The 21,507-nt window shown below is 37.3% G+C and overlaps 1 protein-coding gene across 3 annotated transcripts in view; it reads left to right on the plus strand.

The window, feature by feature from the left end:
- UNC13C (unc-13 homolog C) overlaps positions 1-21,507 on the plus strand; it is a 601,702-nt gene that overhangs the window by 474,371 nt on the left and 105,824 nt on the right. For all 3 annotated transcript variants that reach the window (XM_028100275.2, XM_088025127.1, XM_028100274.2), the window contains 4 exons: positions 3,586-3,682; positions 4,354-4,497; positions 11,158-11,235; positions 15,453-15,530. In XM_028100275.2, coding sequence (XP_027956076.2) covers positions 3,586-3,682; positions 4,354-4,497; positions 11,158-11,235; positions 15,453-15,530 — 397 coding nt within the window. The remainder of the gene's footprint in view (positions 1-3,585; positions 3,683-4,353; positions 4,498-11,157; positions 11,236-15,452; positions 15,531-21,507) is intronic.

Consider the following 21,507-nt stretch of genomic DNA (forward strand, 5'->3'; position numbering starts at 1 on the left):
TTTGACTAATTATTGTAGGTCTAGATGATTTTACTATTGTCTTTTAACCTTCATACTACCTGTGTAGATGATTGAAACAATACCTTTACTATGTATTTACCTCTACCACTGAGATTTTTTCTTTTATTATTATTATTTTTTTTTTTAGTTATGGCCTTTTCTTTTATGTTTAAAGAAGTTCTTTTCACATTTCTTGGAAGGCCAGTTTATTGTTAATGAACTCCTTTCACTTTTGCTTGTCTGGGAAACTCCTTATGCTTCCTTCAGTTCTGAGTGATAATCTTGCCAGGTAGAGTATTCTTGGTTGTAATTGTTTTTCCTTTCAGCACTTTGAATATATTGTGCTACTATTTCTGGCCTGTAAATTTTCTGCTGAAAAATCAGCTGATAGTCATATTGGGGTTCACTTATACATAAATAATTGTTTTCTCTTGCTGCTTTAAGAATCTCTCTTTATCTTTAACTGTGGACACTTGGATTATAATGTGTCTTGGTGTAGGTCTCTTTAGATTCATCTTTTTGGAGATTCTCTGTGATTCCTGGACTTGGATATCTGTTTTCTTCACTAGGTTAGGGATATTTTTAGCGATTATTTCTTCAAATAGGTTTTCTGTCCCTTTTTCTATCTTTTCTTCTTCTGGGACCACTATAATATGAATGTTAGTATGCTTGAGGTCCTAGAGGGCCCTTAAACTTATTTTTTATTTATTTTTATTTTATTTATATTTATTTTATTATCCTTATTTTTTATTTTTAAAGATTGATTTTAGAGAGAGAGAGAGCATGAGCATGGGGAGGGGCAGAGGGAGAGGGAGAGAGATCCTCAAGCAGACTCCAAACTGAGCACAGAGCCTGATGTGGGGCTCGATCTCACAACCCCGAGATCATGACCTGAGCTGAAACCAAGAGTTGGATGCTTAACCAAATGAGCCACCCAGGTGCCCCAATGATCTTCATTTTTAAATTCCTTTTTCTTTTTGATGTTCAGTTTGGATGATTTCCACTACCCTGTCTTCCAGATCACTGATCCATTCTTCTGCATAATCTAATGTTCTGTTGATTTTCTGTAGTACAGTTTTCATTTCAGTTATTGTAGGCTTCAGTTCTGATTGGTTCTTTTTAACATTTTCTATCCTTGTTGAAGTTCTCAGGGTATTTATTCGTTCTTCTCCTGAGTTCAGTAGACATTTTTATGACCATTACTTTGAACTGTTTATCTGGTAAGTCACTTACCTTCATTTCATTTTGTTCTTTTTGGGGGGTTTTGTCTTGTTCTTTCTGTCATATTTTTTGACATATTGTTCTGTCTCCTCATTATGCCTCTTTGTGTTTCTTTCTGTGTATTAAGTAGATTAGCTAATTCTCCTGGTCTTGAAGGAGGAGCTTTATGCAGAAGGTGTGCTGTAGGGCCCAGTATCATAAACTCCCCTGGTCACCTGCTGGGTGCCCCAGGGGTGTCTTCTGTGTGGGCCATATGCACCCTCCTGTTATGGCTAGAGGTTGTTGTTGTTGGGTTTTTTCATGCACAATTGCTTGTGTGGGGAGCTGTCCCTTCGCACATCTGTCTGCTAGGCCCTGCTACAACTGCTGTGGGCATTCTGGTGAATGGGGCTTGACCCTGACCTGTGTGGCTGAGGGACCAGTCTGTGACTGCTTCAGGGGTGCTAGTTTACAGTGTTGGCTCTGGCATGACTAGTTGCAAGGCCCAAGGTGGGCCAGGCTTTTGGTGTGGCTGACTGTGACTGAGAGTGGAGTTTCCATTTTCTGCTGCTCTCTGGCTCTCCTGGATATGGGTGCTCATCTTCCTGGTGCAGGTTCTCTGGGCTTTGGAGCCCGGTGTGGATCTCAGACCCCTTATTCTTCAGGGAAGGCTTCTACACCTGTGGGTCGCAATGGGGGTAGTGGTCCTGACCAGACCATCTCTCTACCTGTCTTAACTGTTTCCATGTGACTTTTTATTTATATCTTTAGTTGTACAAGATCTGTTCTATTAATTTTCACTTCATTCTCTGAGATATGAGTTCTATATGTAATTGTAGATTTTGGTGTGTTGGTGGGAGAACAGAAGCTCAAGATCTTCCTACTCTGCTGTCTTGATCTCCTCTCTAAACATTATGCTTATGGATAAAATTTTGAAAGCTTCCCCCTGAAATCAAGAATGAGAATCATAGCTGATAACATCACCTTTATTTAACATTTTACTAAAAGTCCTATGCAATATAATAAGATAAGAAAGAGATAGAAAAGTATAATGATTATAAAAGCATATGTTGATGCTGTCAACATTTGTCTATGATATAATAGTACATCTAGAAAATCCAAAAAAAACTATAGGATAACTAATAAAATTTAAAAAGCAGCTTCTGGGTGGCTCAGTAGGTTAAATGTCTGACTCTTGATTTTGGCTCAGGTCATGATCTCAGGGTCGTGAGATGGAGCCCTGGGTAGGGCTCCATGCTGAGCTTCCCCTCTCCTCATGCTGGCACACTCTTTCTCTCTCTCAAAAAAGTGACTATAATAAGTCTATATAAAAGTTAATTAAATTCCTATATAGTAGCCACAATCAATTAGAAAATTACATATAAACCTTACCATTTGAATAGCATTAAAACCATGAGAAACGAATAGTGATAAAGATGTGCAAGCCCTCTACTCAGACAACTATAAGTGTTACTAATAGAAATTTAAGATGAACTAAAATAAAGTAGTCAGTGTTCCTAAAAAGATGCATTATTGTAAAGATAGTAATTCTCCCCCCATTGACTTAGAGATCTAATGCAATCCCATAAAAATTCCAGCAGCTGTTTTTGTGCAAATTGGCAGATTCACTAAAAAAATGTAATATAGAAATGCAAAGGGCTAGGAATAGCCAAGGCAGTCTTGAAGAGAAAGAAAAAAACCCTAGAGACCTGCATTATCAGTTCTCAAGACTAATTAAAAGAGTGTGGTGTTAGTACATGACAGAGAAACCGGTACGACAAACTAGTCTGGAGACAAACCCATATATGCCATTGCCTGATTTATACCAAAGATGCCAATTCAAGGCAGTGGGGAAAGGATGATCTTCTAACTAAAGGGTGCTATACAATTGTACCACCACATGGAGAAAAGGGCTTTGAAACTTAGACCATTCACAAAACACAACTGCAGGTAGATTGTAGATCATAACAAGCCAGAGGTGAGCACCCAGGATCAGTTACAGGAGACGAGTAGGTATGGATGAAAGGAAGCCCATCAGTAAAGTACTAAAAAGTGAAAGATTGGCATGATAGAGGACAGGACATAAGATCTACATTTTACGGGATTTTGAATTGTGAAGGAAATTGTAGTGTGGGAATTGGGAACTAAGCATATTTAAAGTAGCATGGGAGGAGCCAAGAAAGAGATAGACATTGAAAGTAAATAAGCAGGGATGTGTTTGACGAAGTAAGGCTCAAGTTCTCTGAGGAAACAGAACTGCGAAAAGGGGAATGAAAAGAAATTTTTGGTCCTGAATTAGTCTCATATAAGAAAAGAGCAGCATTCACTGTTAATTATGTGTAAATGATATCTTTTATAGTATGTAACATTATTAATTTTTTTTAGGTGGTTTGAGCCTTTTGTCATGCAGTGGCTGGATGAAAATGAAGATGTATCAATGGAGTTCCTTCATGGAGCACTAGGAAGAGACAAAAAAGATGGAGTGAGTTTAAATTACTTTAAGACTGCTTATTGGCAAGGTTCATTCACAGTACTCACTTTTAAGATAATGGGAATACTTAGGCTCATTGTTATTAATTAAGGTTTATTTTAATCCTCTAATGACCAAAATAAATGTAAAACACAACTTTGAAGGGCTGACAGGAACCTTAGGGAATTGTTTAAATTAAAAAAAAAAAAAATTAGTTACCCTTTTGCTCCAGGATTCCTTTACCTCTTGAATTGGTCAGAGTCTACAAGTTCAATAGGGTTATACAAAACTTCCTCGTCCTGAAACCTTCCCAGGATTTCAAGATTGGGAACAGACACCCTCAAGATCCCTCTGGAACAACTTAAAAGTGTTGAGCTATAGTATCTTTCTAAACCATCCTCATATCTATGGGGAATGAGAAATAAAAAGAACCAGTCCGTCAATGTAGCAATGGAGATACCAATTAATAGCAGGCTGCCCCCTGATATGAGTTCTAATACATTTTCCAGAAAAGGACATGAATGATTTTGAAACAGGTAAACATTTTATTAAATGGGAAAAGAAGGCATGTGAAATAAAGGTACATGATATAGGAGACTGAGTTATTTATGTGGAATGACTCTCCTCTCTCCACACTCCCTCCAATGTGCTTATTGGGATGGTTTCGCCTTCTCTCCCTTCAGTTCCAGCAGACATCTGATCATGCCCTCTTCTCTTGTTCCGTGGTTGATGTCTTCACTCAGCTTAATCAGAGCTTTGAGATTATTAAGAAACTGGAATGCCCTAATCCTGAAGCATTATCTCACTTAATGAGAAGATTTGCGAAGGTAGGTTAGAGGGAATGAGTGTTTTCTTTTCTGGGATTGTGGCATGTTATTATTTTCTTGCACAGAACCTGACGGATGTTGCTGTTTGTCTGCTCTGACACCAGTACCCCGATTTCATTTCTGATTCTAGTACCAGTAGATTTGGTTTCCAGGTTTGTCATCTTTCTTCCTGCCCTTCTTGTTTCTTAAAATGGATTTATCATTCTTTACAAATCTATTTGTCATCCACATTAGTGACTCAGTCATTGGTAGCTGAAGAGACTTGCTAAGAGTGGCAAAATCATTTCAGATATTGTGCTTTTTAGCTGAAAGTAAGCCTCGGCATTTCATTTTTAAATTGCAAATATTCTTAACACACATTGTACTACAATGAAAGTATATTAGGCTTGGACAAACAATGAATCATGGAACAGTACACCAAAACAAATTATGTAATATATGGTGATTAACATAACAATAAAAAATTAAAAAAAAAAGAAAGTATATTAGGCTTGGAGTCATGAAAACAGAGTTCTGATTTCAAATCATCCAATAACTACAGTATGAATCTGAACAGTTCATTTCATTTTTTAAAAAGATTTTATTTGTTATTTATTTGTCAGAGAGAGAGAGCACACAAGCACAAGCAGGGGGAGTGGCAGGCAGAGGGAGAAGCAGGCTTCCCACTGAGAAGGGAGCCCGATGTGGGACTCGGACCATGACCTGAGCCAAAGGCAGATGTCCACCCAACTGAGCCACCCAGGCATCCCCAGTTCATTTCGTTTTTATAAAATGTAGTTTAGTTGACAGACTGTGATTAACTGGATTACATAAGCTTAAGATCTCTTCCTCCTGTAAGAGTTTAAGAAGGCTTGCAAAGTACTTACTAGTTTACCAAAAGTTTCAAGGGAAATAGAAGAAATGAAAGATATAGCCCCTGCCCACCAGATCTTAAAAAAAGTTCCCCATAATAATCAAGGCCACGTGATATGAACTAGTGTATTAATTTTCTAGGGCTGCCATGGTTAAATAACACAGGATGGTGGCTTAAAAAGTAGAAATTTTTTTTTTTTTTTTTTTCTTTTTTGCAGTTCTGGAGGCTAGAGGTCTGAGATCCAGGTATCAGCAGATTTGGTTTCTCCTTAGGCTTGTCTCCTTGGCTTAGGGATAGCAGCCTTCTTACTGGATTTTCACATAGTTCTTCCTCTGTACATGTACATGTTCCCCTGGTATTGCTCTGCATGCCCAAATTGGCTTTTCTTATAAAGACAGTAGTTAGTTTCCTCAGGTAGGCATTTCAAGGGGATCTGAGATCTTTCCAGGGTGGAAGCCTGTTAGAAGCTGTTAGAAGCTGTTACTATTTTGTTCAAGTCTTTTTAACTTTTTTAAAGATTTATTTATTTATTTGGGAGAGAGAGCGAGAACACAAGCAGGGGAGAGGGAGAGAGAGAAGCAGACCCCCTGCTGAGCAGGGAGCCTGATGTGGGGTTCAGTCCCAGGACCCTGGGATCATGACCTGAGCCGAAGGCAGAGGTTTAACCAACTGAGCCACCCCAGTTTTGTTCAAGTCTTGATAGGTCAAGGTTGAGGCCTGGTTGAGAAGAGGCCTGGGAGTAGCCTGGCCAGAGTTTGGTCACGGAGAGAGTCTTTGTCACCTTCCACCATTCTGTGACTCGGGTTCTCTCCTGAGAGATTCCAAAGAAGAGAGAGCATAGGATTAGTAGAGAGTGATGGAATTATAGTGGGACAGTTAGGTCCTCCTTGTAAGGAGTCTTGAAGAACAGGCAAAGTGGCCGAGCATCTTTAGTAGAAAATGAGGAGGCATAATTTAAAAAAAATCAAAAGGATGAAAAAGAAAATGAGGAGCCAATGAAGGCTTTTAGGTACATAAACCATCAGCCTAAACCATATTACATTATTTGTTTACCGTCAAGTAACCATCAAGTATTGTTAACCTTTGAACTCTAGTCTTTATATGTTAATTAGGAAGATAAAAGTAACCTCCCACTTTTAAAGATAATAGCTAAAATCATTTATTTTGATCATCTCCAGAGGGGACTTTCTTGGTAGCAGCTGATTTCAACTTCCCCAATGTGGTGAAACCTGCAAGTAAGCTCTGCAGGAGAATTATTCTAAAAAAAAAAATCTCAAAGTTAAGTCTTTTCTTGACAAGCAGCTGCATTTTAGGTGACTGCCAAGAGAAGAATGAAATGGAGTCATTAGGGATACTGTTGAAAAAAGTGTGTCACATGCTATTCTTGGAACTCTGTGGGACTCGTGGAAGGGGAGGGGTCCTATGGAGAATTTAATAACCTCAGAGTTAATATATTTAGTAACATACTATTATAATGGTGCACGATATTAGAAAGGTAACTAGAATTCACCCTCAGAGTAGTCAGGGAGCAGGTTATGTAAGGTAGAGGCATGGAAGCGCAGAGAGCAGGAGGAAAGGGGCACCGGGGCTCAAGACAAAGCTGGGCTCCAGACCACCCTCCCCTCCTTGGTACTTTTGACCTTTCTGCATCTGTGAAGCCACACCCAGCCACGTTCAGACTGCAAGTGGGCTGGAGGAAAGTGTAATATGTTAGAATCTGCACAGGAAAATGCATTCTTTGAAGCGAGGAGAAAAGAATTAGGCTCCATGTGCCACTGAGGAAATGTGAGCTTTTATTGGCACAATAAAAAAAAATTTTAAATACCTAAAATATTCTTAATCCATGTAAATTCAAAATTACCCAATTATTATTGCAAGGAAATAATGTAAGAAAAAAACCTCATTTTCTGGGAAAGCAGAAATTGGTAATTTTCATTGAAAGATAATTCTATTTTGTTGGAATGATTTTAAGAAATCAAATAGGACTTTGTGGTTGATAGAATTAGCTATTTCACAGTAATGTCAGACTGTTAGAATTTGTTTTGTTTCATCAGATGGGACTACTGGTCTTGAAAACCATATCCTTCTTGGAATAGGGATCCTTGTATCAGAATATTGAAATCATATTCTCTTCCTGGGACTTATATTGATTTAAACCATCTCTCAGAGAAAAGACATAATTAATGATATCCGAAAACACTTGGGAAGATTTGGCATTGTAAAGTGGGACTTGAAGGGATGATTTGTTCTTACTAAAGCATACATAAGACTCAGTATACTAAACAAATATTTCATATTTCATAGCTGTGATGAGAGGTGAAGTGTACACATAGGTCATGGATAGTTCTATGGCTTTACTGCTGCTCTTGACAAGAATGGGTAGTTTAATGAAAGAAGAGCGATATGAAGTAATGATATCTTCATTATTAAAAACAAGCCAACAAGTATTAATTGAGTCCTGGCCACAAATCTGGCTGTTTTTTTATTGAGTGTCCAGGGACTGGAGATACAATGGTGAATGAGACACGCGTATTTCTTGTTCTTTGGGAACATAATCCTATTTTTCAAAAGTACTGATCATAATTGAACATTGCTATGTGCTAATCACTTTACATATACTGTCTCACTTATCCTTCACTATAACCCCATGACATAGGTATTATTATTTCTCCTAATTATTCAAATGATGAAACAAGCTTAGAAAGTTTCAATAACTCAACCAAGCACCCAACTAGAAATGGCATGGGTGAAATGCTTCTAAGACATCCTACCTTCACAGTCTGGTGTCATCACAAATCAACTGGTAAGTCAGAGAGCAAAACCTCAACATTTATTTTTACCCTCTGGGCCAAACCTAGGCAGCTCGGGGCGGGGGGGTTTCTTTCTTATGCTGCATATGTTAAAATACAGTGCTAGAAAGCACCGAAGTGACTTTTTAACGTCACTTAACAGATACTACTCTTCTTGTCTTCCATGCATCGCTCTAATACTAAATGTCCCATGAATAGAGTGGGGTTAAAAAGATGGATTTTGAACCAGGTTTCTTATCTTACTGATTGCAAGAGTCATATCCTAGACGGACCTACTGGTGGTGTTGACAAGATTCTAATTCTAATAGCACAGCATTAGCTCAGGAGATCATACTGAGTAACTGATAGCTGTCCCATTCAGTAACACTAGTAGCCGCAGTCTAATGAGAGCAGATTGAGGATGGGAGATATTTTAGTCATCCTGCTTGATCTTTTAAATGCAGAGAATCTCTGGCTTCACCACCATAATCCTATTTGAATTTCATTGTATTTAATCTGGAGCTGTTTGAATGGCAGTTCCTTTGCTGCATCCAAAAAATAATCATCTATACTTCATGATTCTCTCTTCATATAAACTATACTTTATTATAGAACATGATGCAAACAACTTCTGTTAGGCTCTTGCCTCTCTCTCGGTGCTGTCCCCATTTCTGAAGCCCAAGAGTCCCACAGAGAGAAATCATTAGTAAGTCCACACACTCAGAAGTTCTATCTTCCAGGCTTTGCTAGGTACCCCTTCCATCAACAGGTTCTCTCTGAAGAGTTAACCTCCACCCTGCTATGCATTCGTTAGGACTGTGGTTTTCAAACTTTAACTTGCATCAGATTTACTTTGGAGGCTTCTTAACACACACCAGAATTGTGGACTCAGTAGACCCGGGTACAACCAGAGAACTTGAACTTCCACAAGTTCTTAGGTGATGCTTATGAGGCAGCAGGAGATGTGTCTTAGGTCGGTATGTCTCAAGTAACTGCTTACTGGTATTAAAGAAATAATGTCTGATATGGTTTTACTTTGTTGAATAAATCAGAGTGAAATTGAAGTTGCCCCTAAAATGTACATGAGCACTGTCATTCAAGCATCCTTTGTACATTAGTAAAGAAATGGATGTTCTCATAGCCAGTGTATCCACAACTCTTATGGGCACAAGGCCTTAAACCAGATCCTATGTGGCTGCGCTCTTTGCCTTACCCACAGCTCATCCTAACTTGCTAACCATCAGCATTTGTAGGTTAGTGGATGTGAGATGGTAGTATCAGTTATTTGTCCCCACGTGGGCATTCAGCAGACTAGGGTTTTCTTGTAAAGTAGAGTCAAGTGTTGGGCTGTGGGGGGATACCTTGAGAATAATCAGAAATGAATGTCTGGATTCTCCTCTCCAACCTTTCTCTGGAGCAAGTTAGAATCTCTGAGTGACAACAGGCTCCTCAAGTCAGACTTTTCTTCATTTTTGTTTTTACCACATAGTGAAAGGATTTTTCAGAGTTTACACTGTCATTAGAACCTGTAAGTTGAAAGCCGTGCTCATATGTACAAATGAATTAGTATTTTCAGGTAAGTCCCACAGTAATTTTCAGCATCATATCTAAAGCCAGATTTGAACAACTGCATTTGGACAATACTTCAGTCTGATCAGCCATCTGTTTTCCTAGATTTATTGGTCTTCTGCTTGATAAGATTTTATATTTTCCAAGGCCAACTTTCTATCTAAACTGATGCATATTACCACAATACTTTGCACTTCCACAAAATATCAATTCTCTTTCTGCATTTTATCCCTGCTTCTAGGTTTTCACTGTGATCTTAAATGTCTATAAAACAAGTTCATAGTTATATTTGGTGAATTCAGGTTTGTCGCTTAAGAGGTTAAGCTAAAGGAGAGATGTTTAGAGTGTCTCCTGAATTGATTTGAGGCACAAAGAAAATTCAGACGAATATGTTACACAAAAAAGGAAATAGAAGGTTTTTTGTCTTTGCTTTTCTGTGAAAAAGAGATAATCTTATCTACAGTTATTATTGCTTTCTCTCTTCTAAGAAAATCATGTTCACATTTGGCTTGTGATAATTCAAGCTACGTAAGTAAAACTAGTAGGATACAAATACATCAATATATTTTTAAGTAGTTGAAATAAAATTTAACTAACAAATGTGTTTGTTTTTCCTTATTTTGCGTAATTAGTGGAACAGAGGGCATCCTTCGTGTCAGAAATAGTTATTAAATGGAGAAGGAAGATGTGGAATTAGGATGAAGAGGACAGAAGAAAGGCAAAAATTAGACAATGTTTTTAGAAAATAATGCACCAATAACTAATTTAGTAAATTAAAGGTAAATGTATTAGTGCAATGCAACAAAAGTCTTCAGAGGTGGTCTTTGATATTAGTAAGGCTCCTTATCATAGAGAATTACTGAAAATATTCATTACTAAGGGACATGTACAGGAATGCTCTGACACCACTTATAATTGCATAAGGTATTTAAGAACATTGTAGAAGGTTGAGAAAATAACCACCACAGAGAATGTGGGCATGGTATATGTATGTGTGGTAAGGAGGAGAGGGGTGTAGGAACTGGAAACCGAGAGGAAGGAGTCAAAGAAAAGTTTGATTGTTCGGGGGTGGGAAGGGAGGGCAAGAGCATTAGGGTCATTAGGTAGTAAGTATCCAAGCATAGAGGAGGTTGCCACAAATCATGTATCTTCTGAGTATTTAGTAAAGTTAGAAATAAAGAATTTTATGATGGAGCAGATTATGTTAAAATGGAATGAATTAATGAATTCATGTGGAACGTCTTTCACATGTACTCAGAAATATTACAAATTGTCATCTAAGCAGAATAGTTTGAGATCCTTCTTTTGGCAAGGGTATAGATCTAATCACTGCATCTGGCCCTCTCTTACTGAAAAAGACATGAAGAGTTTGCCTGATTAGCATTAAGGTGGCTAATATGTGTATAACTGGATACATTTAACTGGATACATTTCATGCTTTTCCCCTAGACTATCAATAAAGTACTGCTTCAGTATGCTGCAATTGTATCAAGTGACTTCAGTTCATATTGCAATAAGGAAAATGTGGTAAGTAAAACCGTATCTGCTTTCAAGTATTCCTCAATTGAGATCCATTTTTTTTTTTTTAACAAATGAGTAAGCAAGAGAATTTTTTTTTCTTTCTGTTTTCAAGGGGAATAGGGAATAGGGATCTCAAAAAAATTGTTTGAATACTTCTCTAGGAATCCTGATCTGGCTACAGTACAGAATTCAGAGGAAGGTTGAGAGCATCTCAGTGCCAGCCAACTTGTGGTTTTTGACGATAAGGAACAAGACTCACATAAACAATTAAAAACCCACATACTCATAAAACATTGAAGCTGAGAACTAGGAATTAAAAACTTGTTTATGTTGATACCTATAGCATAGTTTGGACACTGGTAGCAAAGTGAGTACAATTTATCTTTCAGTTTTCAAATTGAGAAAGATAGTTAATGTAAGAAATAATGCTGGTTTCTACTCCAAATCATTAACTTAGCCTTTTATTTTTTGGATGATTAAAAAAATCTTTATAAAATTCAAACCAGCATTGCAACTTAATAAAAGACACAAAGAGAAGCAAGATAAACTAAAGTGATTTGGAGTATAATTAGTCGTAGTCTATGGTGGAAGGTGAAATCTTTCCTATTCGCCAAATGTCATTTTAGGAGAAATATATTGGTAACATTATAGGAATTTTTTTTAAACACTGAAAAAATATATTCAAAAGTTAGTACTAGATTTTTAAAGAGGAAAATCAGTTTTTTCCTTCTCAAAAAATTAGTTCCCACTATCAGGCAAAAGAGAATTCTCGCTGAAACCTCATTGACCTCTTGCTGACAGCTCATTAATATAAGTCAGTCTTAATGGTTCTTGAGGGTCCCAGAAGATACTTCTTTCCCTTAAATTAATATGCTGCCCAGAAATTTTATTAAAATTCCCAGATATCTCAGCAGTGATTTCTAACTGCCATTGATTATACTCTAATAGGCAAGATAGAATATTTATTTACTCAGAGCATATATTTACAATTAAATTTATAATACATGTGAAAAGTAATATGTTGAAAATCAAAACAGTGCCAGATAATTTCAGGAAAAATTCTGATATATCAAGATAGCCAACTTGAAAGTTTTAAAAAGGTAGCTATGAATTACCAGGGATAGTTCTTGTCATTCAGAAAAGAAAATCAAACTTAAAGACCCCCACAGACTTTTTGCTATATTATGAGTTAACATTCTATAGTTTATTTTTGAAAACATTGGAGAAACAAATCATAAATCAGTGTTTATTATATTATTATTTGTATTTTTCCATATATTTTATACTTTTAAAATCAAGTATTTATAAAGAAAGAAAACACCGTTGCAAATGTTACAGCACAGAATTTTTCCTCAATGCTTTTCTTTCCTAGGTCCTGATATCTTAATGATATCATTCAAATGCCAAGCCTCATTTCAGCTTTTCCATGAAAGAATAACAATTAACTGCTTAGTTTATGCTTTCAGCTGAGATAAGTTGAAGAAATTCTTTTGTACATTCGCCTTTGTACATATAACTATTTCAGTATCAAGAACATTAAAAGTTTTTTTTTTCTCAGCATATTTATGGCCATATACCTATTATATCTGCAGATTGATCTATAAACTTTTGAAGAGAGATATCCTTCCAGAGATGACCATAACATTTGCTTTCCCACGGGTCAGAATTAAAGATGACAGTTAAAATGTCTGTGACAGAATGATTTTTTTTCTAGCTGTGATGTTTTACATTGAAAATGGATCACAAGTTTTTAAATCCATTTTCTCATACTCCAAAATATAGCAATGAAACACAAATCAGAATTACTCGATTTTGAATATTTTTAAAAATCTTTTTCAACTCAGAAACACACTTTGGTCATTTAGAAATGGCCCTAGTCCCAAAAGAACTTTCATATTCATTGTAGTTTAGGTTCCTAACTTTGTTCCAGATTTAGATCAGATGAAATGCATTATGATATTTTTAGGGGAAAAGCCAAATTACATATAAATAAAAAGATGACAACTTCAACATAGATTACTTTATCTAACTAAACTCATCAACAAATGATACTTCTCAATTAGGTTAATGTTCTCTTTACAGGGTGTGTTTTCTGTTTTGTTTTCAGTAACTAAAAAACAAAGAAAGAAAGAAAGAAAAGCTGTTTCCAGATTAGGTTTAAGGTAGATTTGTGTAATTCAGTCCTCAAAATGATTTGATAAATTCATTCAATAAAATTGATATTTCAACATTTCAAAGTCAGAGAAAGCTCAATGAAAGAGAAGAGTCTCATATTTTATTTTTCTCTCTCTCTGGATAACTGCATCTTTTTTTTTTTTTTTTAATATGTAGCCTTACCTGGGGTCAATAGCAATCCATGCCAAGTGAGCCTATAGTTCATTCTGTTTCTTGGTTGTTCTTTTCCATTGGAAATGGTCATATAAAAAAGGCTTGGAGGTTGGTTTTTGTTTATACGGCTGGTACTAAAGTACTGTTATATGTGCCAAAAAAGATAAGCTTAATATCTAATAATCATAGAAGAGTCTACCTAGCTAACTTAGACCCTTGGGGAGCAGAGTGATACAAACTTTTACCCATGTGTTCTTCCTGCTTCTCATTAAGAGTCATGGTCTTTCTTTGACCTTCATTTTCTCCCTGGTAAGACTGTCAAATTCAAGCCAAATCTTTCCCCTCTGCAATGAAAAAAAAGAAGAAAGAAAGAAAGAGATAAAGAGAAAGAAAAAAGAAAATCCCAATGACCCTACCCCCTAGTGAGGGTTCACTTTGCCTTTGGGTCAAGATGCTAAATCCCTGACCACACACACTGTGGAAAGACTAAGTCCAGATCCAAGTGGCTCTCAGTCACAGCTGGGGAATCATTGGTGGAATATTGTGGTTCAGCTTGCTGAACAGAATCTATGGCATATAAATCTCAGATATCGGTGTTAGAGAAATAAAATATTTATGTGACCGGAATCAAAGTTTAAAATTGTTTTCATAAATCGAAGTTAGGATGTGGTCACTTTAAGAATCAAGTAGAAAGTTTTTCAAAGGTCAGTAATGTGGTTGAAACAATAATAAAATCTTTCCACTGATGAGTGCTAACACCTCTCTGATGTCCTGTGAGTCCTTTCTATGCCTAATTCATTATTGGCTCATTTCCCAGAAATTTGGAAGATATATCCATTTTCTTTTCTTTCACTGTTTTCCTCCCCCAAATCAACTGGCTTTTTGGATCAGAAGGCAAGAAATATTAAATTATTCTATAACTATTTTCAATTCTATTTTCCAGTTATAAACTAGTTCCTATTACTCTAAGTCCACATGTAGTCCTGTCACAAAGCTTTCCATCTTTGTGTTATTGTTCTATTTCTGCCTCCTTGGAAACACTGAGTCAAAAAACATTTTTAAGCATGTATTCTATGGAAGGCTCTGTGCAGGACTCCGGGAATAAGAAAGAGCAGAAGACATAGCAGCATGTACGGTGTATTTAAGGTCAGTGGGTGAGACAGTGAATAGCAATATAAATGTAAAGTTAAATAAAACAACTGTCAAGTGAGTGACAAGGATATAGTCTGGGAAAGAGAAAGCTCAAACCTGGAATGATGGATATGATTCAAATAGGCAACGAGGTTCACGTGACGAGGCCACATGCCAAGCCAAGTCAGAGTTTAGAAAGTACAGATGTTTTGGGAGGAATAAGCTGCTTAAAGGGGGAAGTTACTCATAGTGCAGTAGACAGAGATGGGAAGGAAAAACTAGTTTGGAGCCAGAGAACTAAGGGCCTTGAGTACCAATGTGCAGACTTTATCTATAGCCAAAGAGAATCTATTAAAGGCACCTTTTTTCCCCCCTTGGATTTTTAAAATTCAGATGGTGTTTGGTTTTATAAATGGTGGAATAATGGAAAAGTTAAACTATTAACTTTTTCTTAAAGTAAATCTTTAAAAACAGAATTTGGCTCAATGTTAATAGTAAAAGAAATATTAGTAGTAAGTCCCCAGTCGTTTATTGTCTGGGTATATTATTGAATTGCATTCCCCAAAGTGGTAATATTTCCCCCTTCCATTCTTAACTTTTAAAAAGTATAATGAAAATAGCAGAATTATTCTGTTTGCCAAATATAATAGGACTTCGGTGATAGTTGTATACTTATCACATTTAAGGTTAAACTCATTCAATAATTTGTCGTATGAAGGATTCTCACACCACCTTTTCTTTTTGTTTTTTTGCTTTATTTGTAGCCCTGTATATTGATGAACAATATTCAGCAACTGCGGGTCCAGCTGGAAAAAATGTTTGAATCCATGGGAGGGAAAGAGGTGGGTATATTTTTATGCCTGCATTTGCCAAATATCTACTTAGAGATCATTAGCAGCATATCTCTTTGCTATGCAAAGTGTCAGTCAAGTTTTTTTACATGGGTTAACTAAAGAACAGGAAATAATAATTTAAAATTGCATTAATAACTAAAGTGGTCATTAACCACAACAGAAAAGTGTGAATGGGAGGAGGGAGGTGGTCAGTAGCCTTTTGTAGTGTGTATATATAGATATATTCATATATACACAAATATATACATATATGCTAATGATCTGTTAAGTTCTACAAACTCCAGATTTTTTTTCACCATATTGTGCAATGTCAACTTGATATAAAAGTTTTTGTTCTGAAATGTGCTTTGTGGTGCTAGCAATTTTTGGTGTATTGGTGGTTTATTGTTCACATCTAAAAATCTCTTGTCACAATGTGTTGCGTGCTGTGTCTGTAATGTGTCGTGTCTTTGTCCAACATCTTTGACTTGCAATTCCCGAGCAGAAGAAGGAAGGAGAAAGATTCTTTTATGAGGTTTGTGATAGTAAGCATCTTATCCTTTACCTGGCTGTTTCCCCCAAACCTAAAGACCATTGCACTTCTTACTTGTTCTCATTTGCTTGTTTGGATCAGGCAGACAGTGAAATATTAGCTGTGCACATGCCTCCTGCTGTTGCCACAGTCTTTCACGAACCACCATGAGCGTCCAGGGACTTCGGGACTGGAGTTGGTGCCAAGAGGGAAGGTCATGGAGCTGGCATTCTCCCAGCCCCACCCCTCCCTAAAACAAACACAAGGGCAGCTAGAATGTAGAAATATTTCTGTTTAAGATTTCAGTTACAGTGTTCCTTATTGTGGTAAGTGTACCAGATGTACGTGAAGTGAGGTTGGATTTCAAAGCAAAGATCCCTTTTATTTCTAAATGTACAAGGCTGAAAATGCTTCTTTTAAGACTGGGCTTCTTCACACCTGGTGTTGCTGTTAACCCCAAGGAGACATTTGTACGTTTCCCTCTCTTAAGAGAGCATCAGTCCTTTGAAACTGAACTTGCTATTTAGTATCCTACAAATGAGAAGCACTAGGAGATGTGTGTGAAGGTACAGAACTTCAAAAATGAACCTTCATGAGCTCTGCTGCTGCTGCAGTATCCGTTTATGTTGTATACAATAAGGCTGCATTCCCTATGGTGTGTTAATGGTTTTTGCAGTGCGAGGGCATGAGTCTCATTTTTGAATTCTTTCCTAAATTAGGTGAGCACAAACAATTGGGGATCATAGTTGGATGATCTCCTTTTTAATTTTAGTGATGTTTTATATTCAGACTTTAAGTCCACTTACAGTTTGAAGAGCCATGAAGAGATCACCGATTTCTTACGGGAAATTCTGCCTCCTTTTACTGAATTCTAAAGATTACAAATCATGGAAAGATAAAGTTATATTTAAAATGCCACATTTCCAGAAATTTCTCCTAATGCTACTTCTATTTCCTCACTATTCCATGGTTGGACTCAAATGTGAGTAATATCCTGCTGAGCTGAATATTAACAAGACAAATCAGACCTGTCCTTAAAGGAAGGTATGTGGGCCAAGCCACTCACCAACCAAAAATGTTGTGGGGCAGCTTGTTCACCAAACAAGAATGGATTCTTTATCTCACATAAAATTGCTGGTTTGCAATGTGTGGGTTTCACATTACAAATTTGGCTACAACTGTATAGCTAAATCATAGAACTCTTCTCACTGGAGAAAGTAATGAAGAAAGAAATACTGGTGTTGGTGCCTTCTGCCCTCGTGACTCTTGTAAGGTCAGTTGCTAAATTCCCCATACATAATTTAAAGGGAGAATGCAATTCAATGAATGAAATGAATGTCCAGTTTCTAACAGTGTAATTTGTTAGGGGGACAGCATGGACCCTAACTCCTTTGTTTTCCTGCCTTTAAATCTGATACACCCCTTGGCCCTCCCTCTCTGGATCATCTTTTGATGTTCTGTCTCCTTTCTATGCACAGTTTCTTTGATCTTATTACTTTCAACTTTCACCTCATCCTCTGTTACCAGAAAAAGCTTTCGGCAGGCCCAGTCAACACTGGCATGGGAATCGATGAACTATCAGGAGAGAGCAAGACCTAAACTCAAGTCTGGGTGTCACATTGAGCCTCCAAAGAGAAAGAACCGTGATTAACACAGACTTATGTTAGAGTTGCTAGTTGCTACCCTCGACCTCCTCTGGGCACCAGAATCTCAAAATAATAGGCTGAACTCCTTCCAGTCCAGTTACCTGTATATGGCAGTATCTACATGGGTTCCTTAACTTGGGGATTTTATAAAGATGGAAAAGGATTTTATTGAGAATGACAGAATTTACCCTTTGATATGAGAAGTTTATCCAGCACTTAACACGGGCATGCTCGGTGGCCTTGAGAGGGAACTCAGTATGTTCTGATGCCAGTTCTTCTCTCACTGTGGAACTCGTTATAAAACCTTGACTGTGTTGCAGGAAGCTTCCCTGTCTAGTTCTTCTCCTTTAAGGAGTTTCTTAAATTTTGTCCCCTATCACCTGTTCTAGGATGTGCACTTCTTGCTACAGAAATCTAATTAGCAAATGATTAATTGCTTGTGTACTTGCTCAAAATAGTTTTGGATGCCATGTGTTTATTAGTTGGCTCCTAATAGCAGCATGGCTTGCCTCTCCTACCATCTGCCAAGTGCTGACCACTTGCAGGCCCGGTTGCATGATGCTGTAGCTCTCTGCCACTTGAACCGACCGCTGTTGGGGCAGCTCTTCTCTCCTGATAGGATCAGCCTCTTTTCCTTTTGGAAACAGAAATAATGTTGAAAACCTTTTTTTTTTTTTTTTTTTTTTTTTAAGGTGGGAAAAAAAAACACACTCTCTTTCTGGAGTCCAAGTTGGTCTAACACTCTGATAGTCTAGGGGTGATGCTGTTTTTTGTCAGTGGCTCCATAAGCAGTCCCAACCAGACACTGTTACCACCTGCATGCACAATATCCTGGAGACCATGTGGGCACATTTTTCTTTTTTTACCTAGTGCCCTATTTAGAAAGAAAAGGGAAAGCAAACCACTAAATTTCTCCTATATCGTGACTTTCCCACACACTTCCTTGCGTAAAAACGAAGAGCATGTGTTTGGCATAACAACTCTGATTACTGTAAAGAATGTAAAAAATACAATAACTCACATGAGCCAGGAAACAAACATAACCTTCGAAATGAGGCCCAGAGTCTGTTTTTTTTTTAAATATATATAAAGCATCTCACATGATTTTTCGTGTGCATATTTTGGGACACACTACGCTAAACCAGATAAAGTAGCCAACCCATGGTATGGACTGACTTGTTCTAGAAGTTAAATTATGTACACCACAATCACCCTACTGCATTATCGGTCCCTTTATGACACAGTAATGGCAAAATGATTGTCTGGATGCCAGGTAATCATTTTCATTATTGGTGAATGATAATTTTATCATTCTCAGATAGCTCAAATACCTCAAAAGTAAAACAGATATATTTTCGTTTACATTATTTTAATAGCTTATTAAACTCAGTATAACTTAGTATAATTCAGTGCAGAGCAATTGCAAATAAACATACACCCTGTATTCATTTTTTCATAAAAATGCTACAGCCTATGAAAAGGACTCCATTGCATTTCCTTGATCTGCAATCTAATTTGTATAAGTACATGAAAAAGAAAATCAGATAATCCAAAATTTAATTTCATTTCAGGAAGTCATAAGATATTGGTTATGAAGCTCTGGAGAACTTGTAGTAATTGATTTAGAAGAATTATGACCATGCTGTGTAAGCAGAAGAGGCATTACTCCTTCACAATATTGCATTGGTATAATTGTCCTGAATGGTCGAATCCATAATTATCCATAACCCTGCTAACTTCCTGACAGTACTTCAGATGCTAGAAGTTAGCCATCATTAAGACATTTAGGGGAAATAGGGGCATTCGTTTGCTTAGCTAAATTCTCTTATTCTGCTGGCCACAAAGCAAACTCATTAGATACAGTGGTAATATTATTTTCATTGCTATGTCTCAAAAATAATTGAATCTCTTGACACATTTCACTGTGATAAACTTTCCTGAACAGGGCCATGGAATCTGGAACATAACCCCACCTATCCTAAACATGTGTATATTTTCATAAGCAATTTAACTATTCTTTTGTTTCAGAAAAGCATCGTCTCTATCCTGTTTCATTTTTTTAATGTTGAATTCGAAAAGGTAGAAACTGCATCTGACCCAAAAGTGTATGCATGTTGCTGACTGAAAGTCCTTGTAAAACCTATTAGCTATAAGGACTTAGTCTTCAGCTAAGCAAATCCCCACCAGAGAGGACAGAAATTAACCCCTATCATATTTTTCTTAGCATTATCCTTTTAACTTTATACTTGCTGGCAACAGGGGATTGAAGAGCACCGCTTTAAAGGAAATAATACTTTATGCTGGTAGTTCTTGAACTTCAGTATGCATCAGAACTGCCTGGGTAGCTGATTAAAACACACATTGCTGAATTCCATCCCTAGACTTTTTGATTCCGTAGGTTGGGTGGGGCCTGATGATTTGCATTACTAACAAATTCCCAGCTGATGTGATCTGCTCAGGGGACCGCATTTTGAGAATTACCATTCTTTGCTTTTAGAACAGCAACCAGGTAATTAGGAAATGGCTCCAAATGCCCCTTTGTCTTATCTGTGCAACACATTTGACTGATCTACTAAATGTTTTGAATCATGATGACACAAAGGATTCCATGTGTTTGAATGGGCCTTGAGACAGCATTCAGTCCTGCAAGCAAATGTACTATTTTTTTAATAATTTTTTATTGTTATGTTAATCACCATACATTACATCATTAGTTTTTGCTGTAGTGTTCCATGATTCATTGTTTGTGCATAACACCCCATGCTCCACGCAGAATGTGCCCTCTTTAATACCCATCACCAGGCTAACCCATCCCCCTACCCACCTCCCCACTAGAACCCTCAGTTTGTTTTTCAGAGTCCATCATCTCTAATGGTTCGTCTCCCCCTCTGACTTACTCCCCTTCATTTTTCCCCTCCTGCTATCTTCTTCTTCTTTTTTTTCTTAACATATATTGCATTATTTGTTTCAGAAGTACAGATCCGTGATTCATCAGTCTTGTACAATTCACAGCGCTCACCATAGCACATACCCTCCCCAATGTCTATCTCCCAGCCACCCCAACCCTCCCACCCCCCACCACTCCAGCAACCCTCAGTTTGTTTCCTGAGATTAAGAATTCCTCATATCAGTGAGGTCATATGATACATGTCTTTCTCTGATTGACTTATTTCACTCAGCATAACACCCTCCAGTTCCATCCACGTCATTTCAAATGGCAAGATCTCATTCCTTTTGATGGCTGAATAATATTCCATTGTGTGTATATACCACTTCTTCCTTATCCATTCATCTGTCGATGGACATCTTGGCTATTTCCACAGTTGGCTATTGTGGACATTGATGCTATAAACATTGGGGTGCACGTACCCCTTCAGATCTCTACATTTGTATCTTTGTGGTAAATACCCAGTAGTGCAGTTGCTGGATCGTATGGTAGCTCTATTTTGAACTGTTTGAGGAACCTCCATATTGTTTTCCAGAGTGGTTGCACCAGCTTGCATTCCCACCAACAGTGTAGGAGGGTTCCCCTTTCTCCGCATCCCCGCCAACATTTGTCGTTTCCTGACTTGTTAATTTTAGCCATTCTGACTGGTGTGAGGTGGTATCTCATTGAGGTTTTGATTCGGATTTCCCTGATGCAGAGCGATGTTGAGCACTTTTCCAGGTGTCTGTTGGCCATTTGGATGTCTTCTTTGGAAAAAATGTCTGTTCATGTCTTCTGCCCATCTCTTGATTGGATCATTTGTTCTTTGGGTGTTGAGTTGGATAAGTTCTTTATAGATTTTGGATACTAGCCCTTTATCTG

Source organism: Eumetopias jubatus, unplaced genomic scaffold, assembly GCF_037043125.1.
Source record: "Eumetopias jubatus isolate StellerSeaLion01/CBP00866 unplaced genomic scaffold, mEumJub1_p1.0 scaffold_7, whole genome shotgun sequence".
NCBI lineage: Eukaryota > Metazoa > Chordata > Mammalia > Carnivora > Otariidae > Eumetopias > Eumetopias jubatus.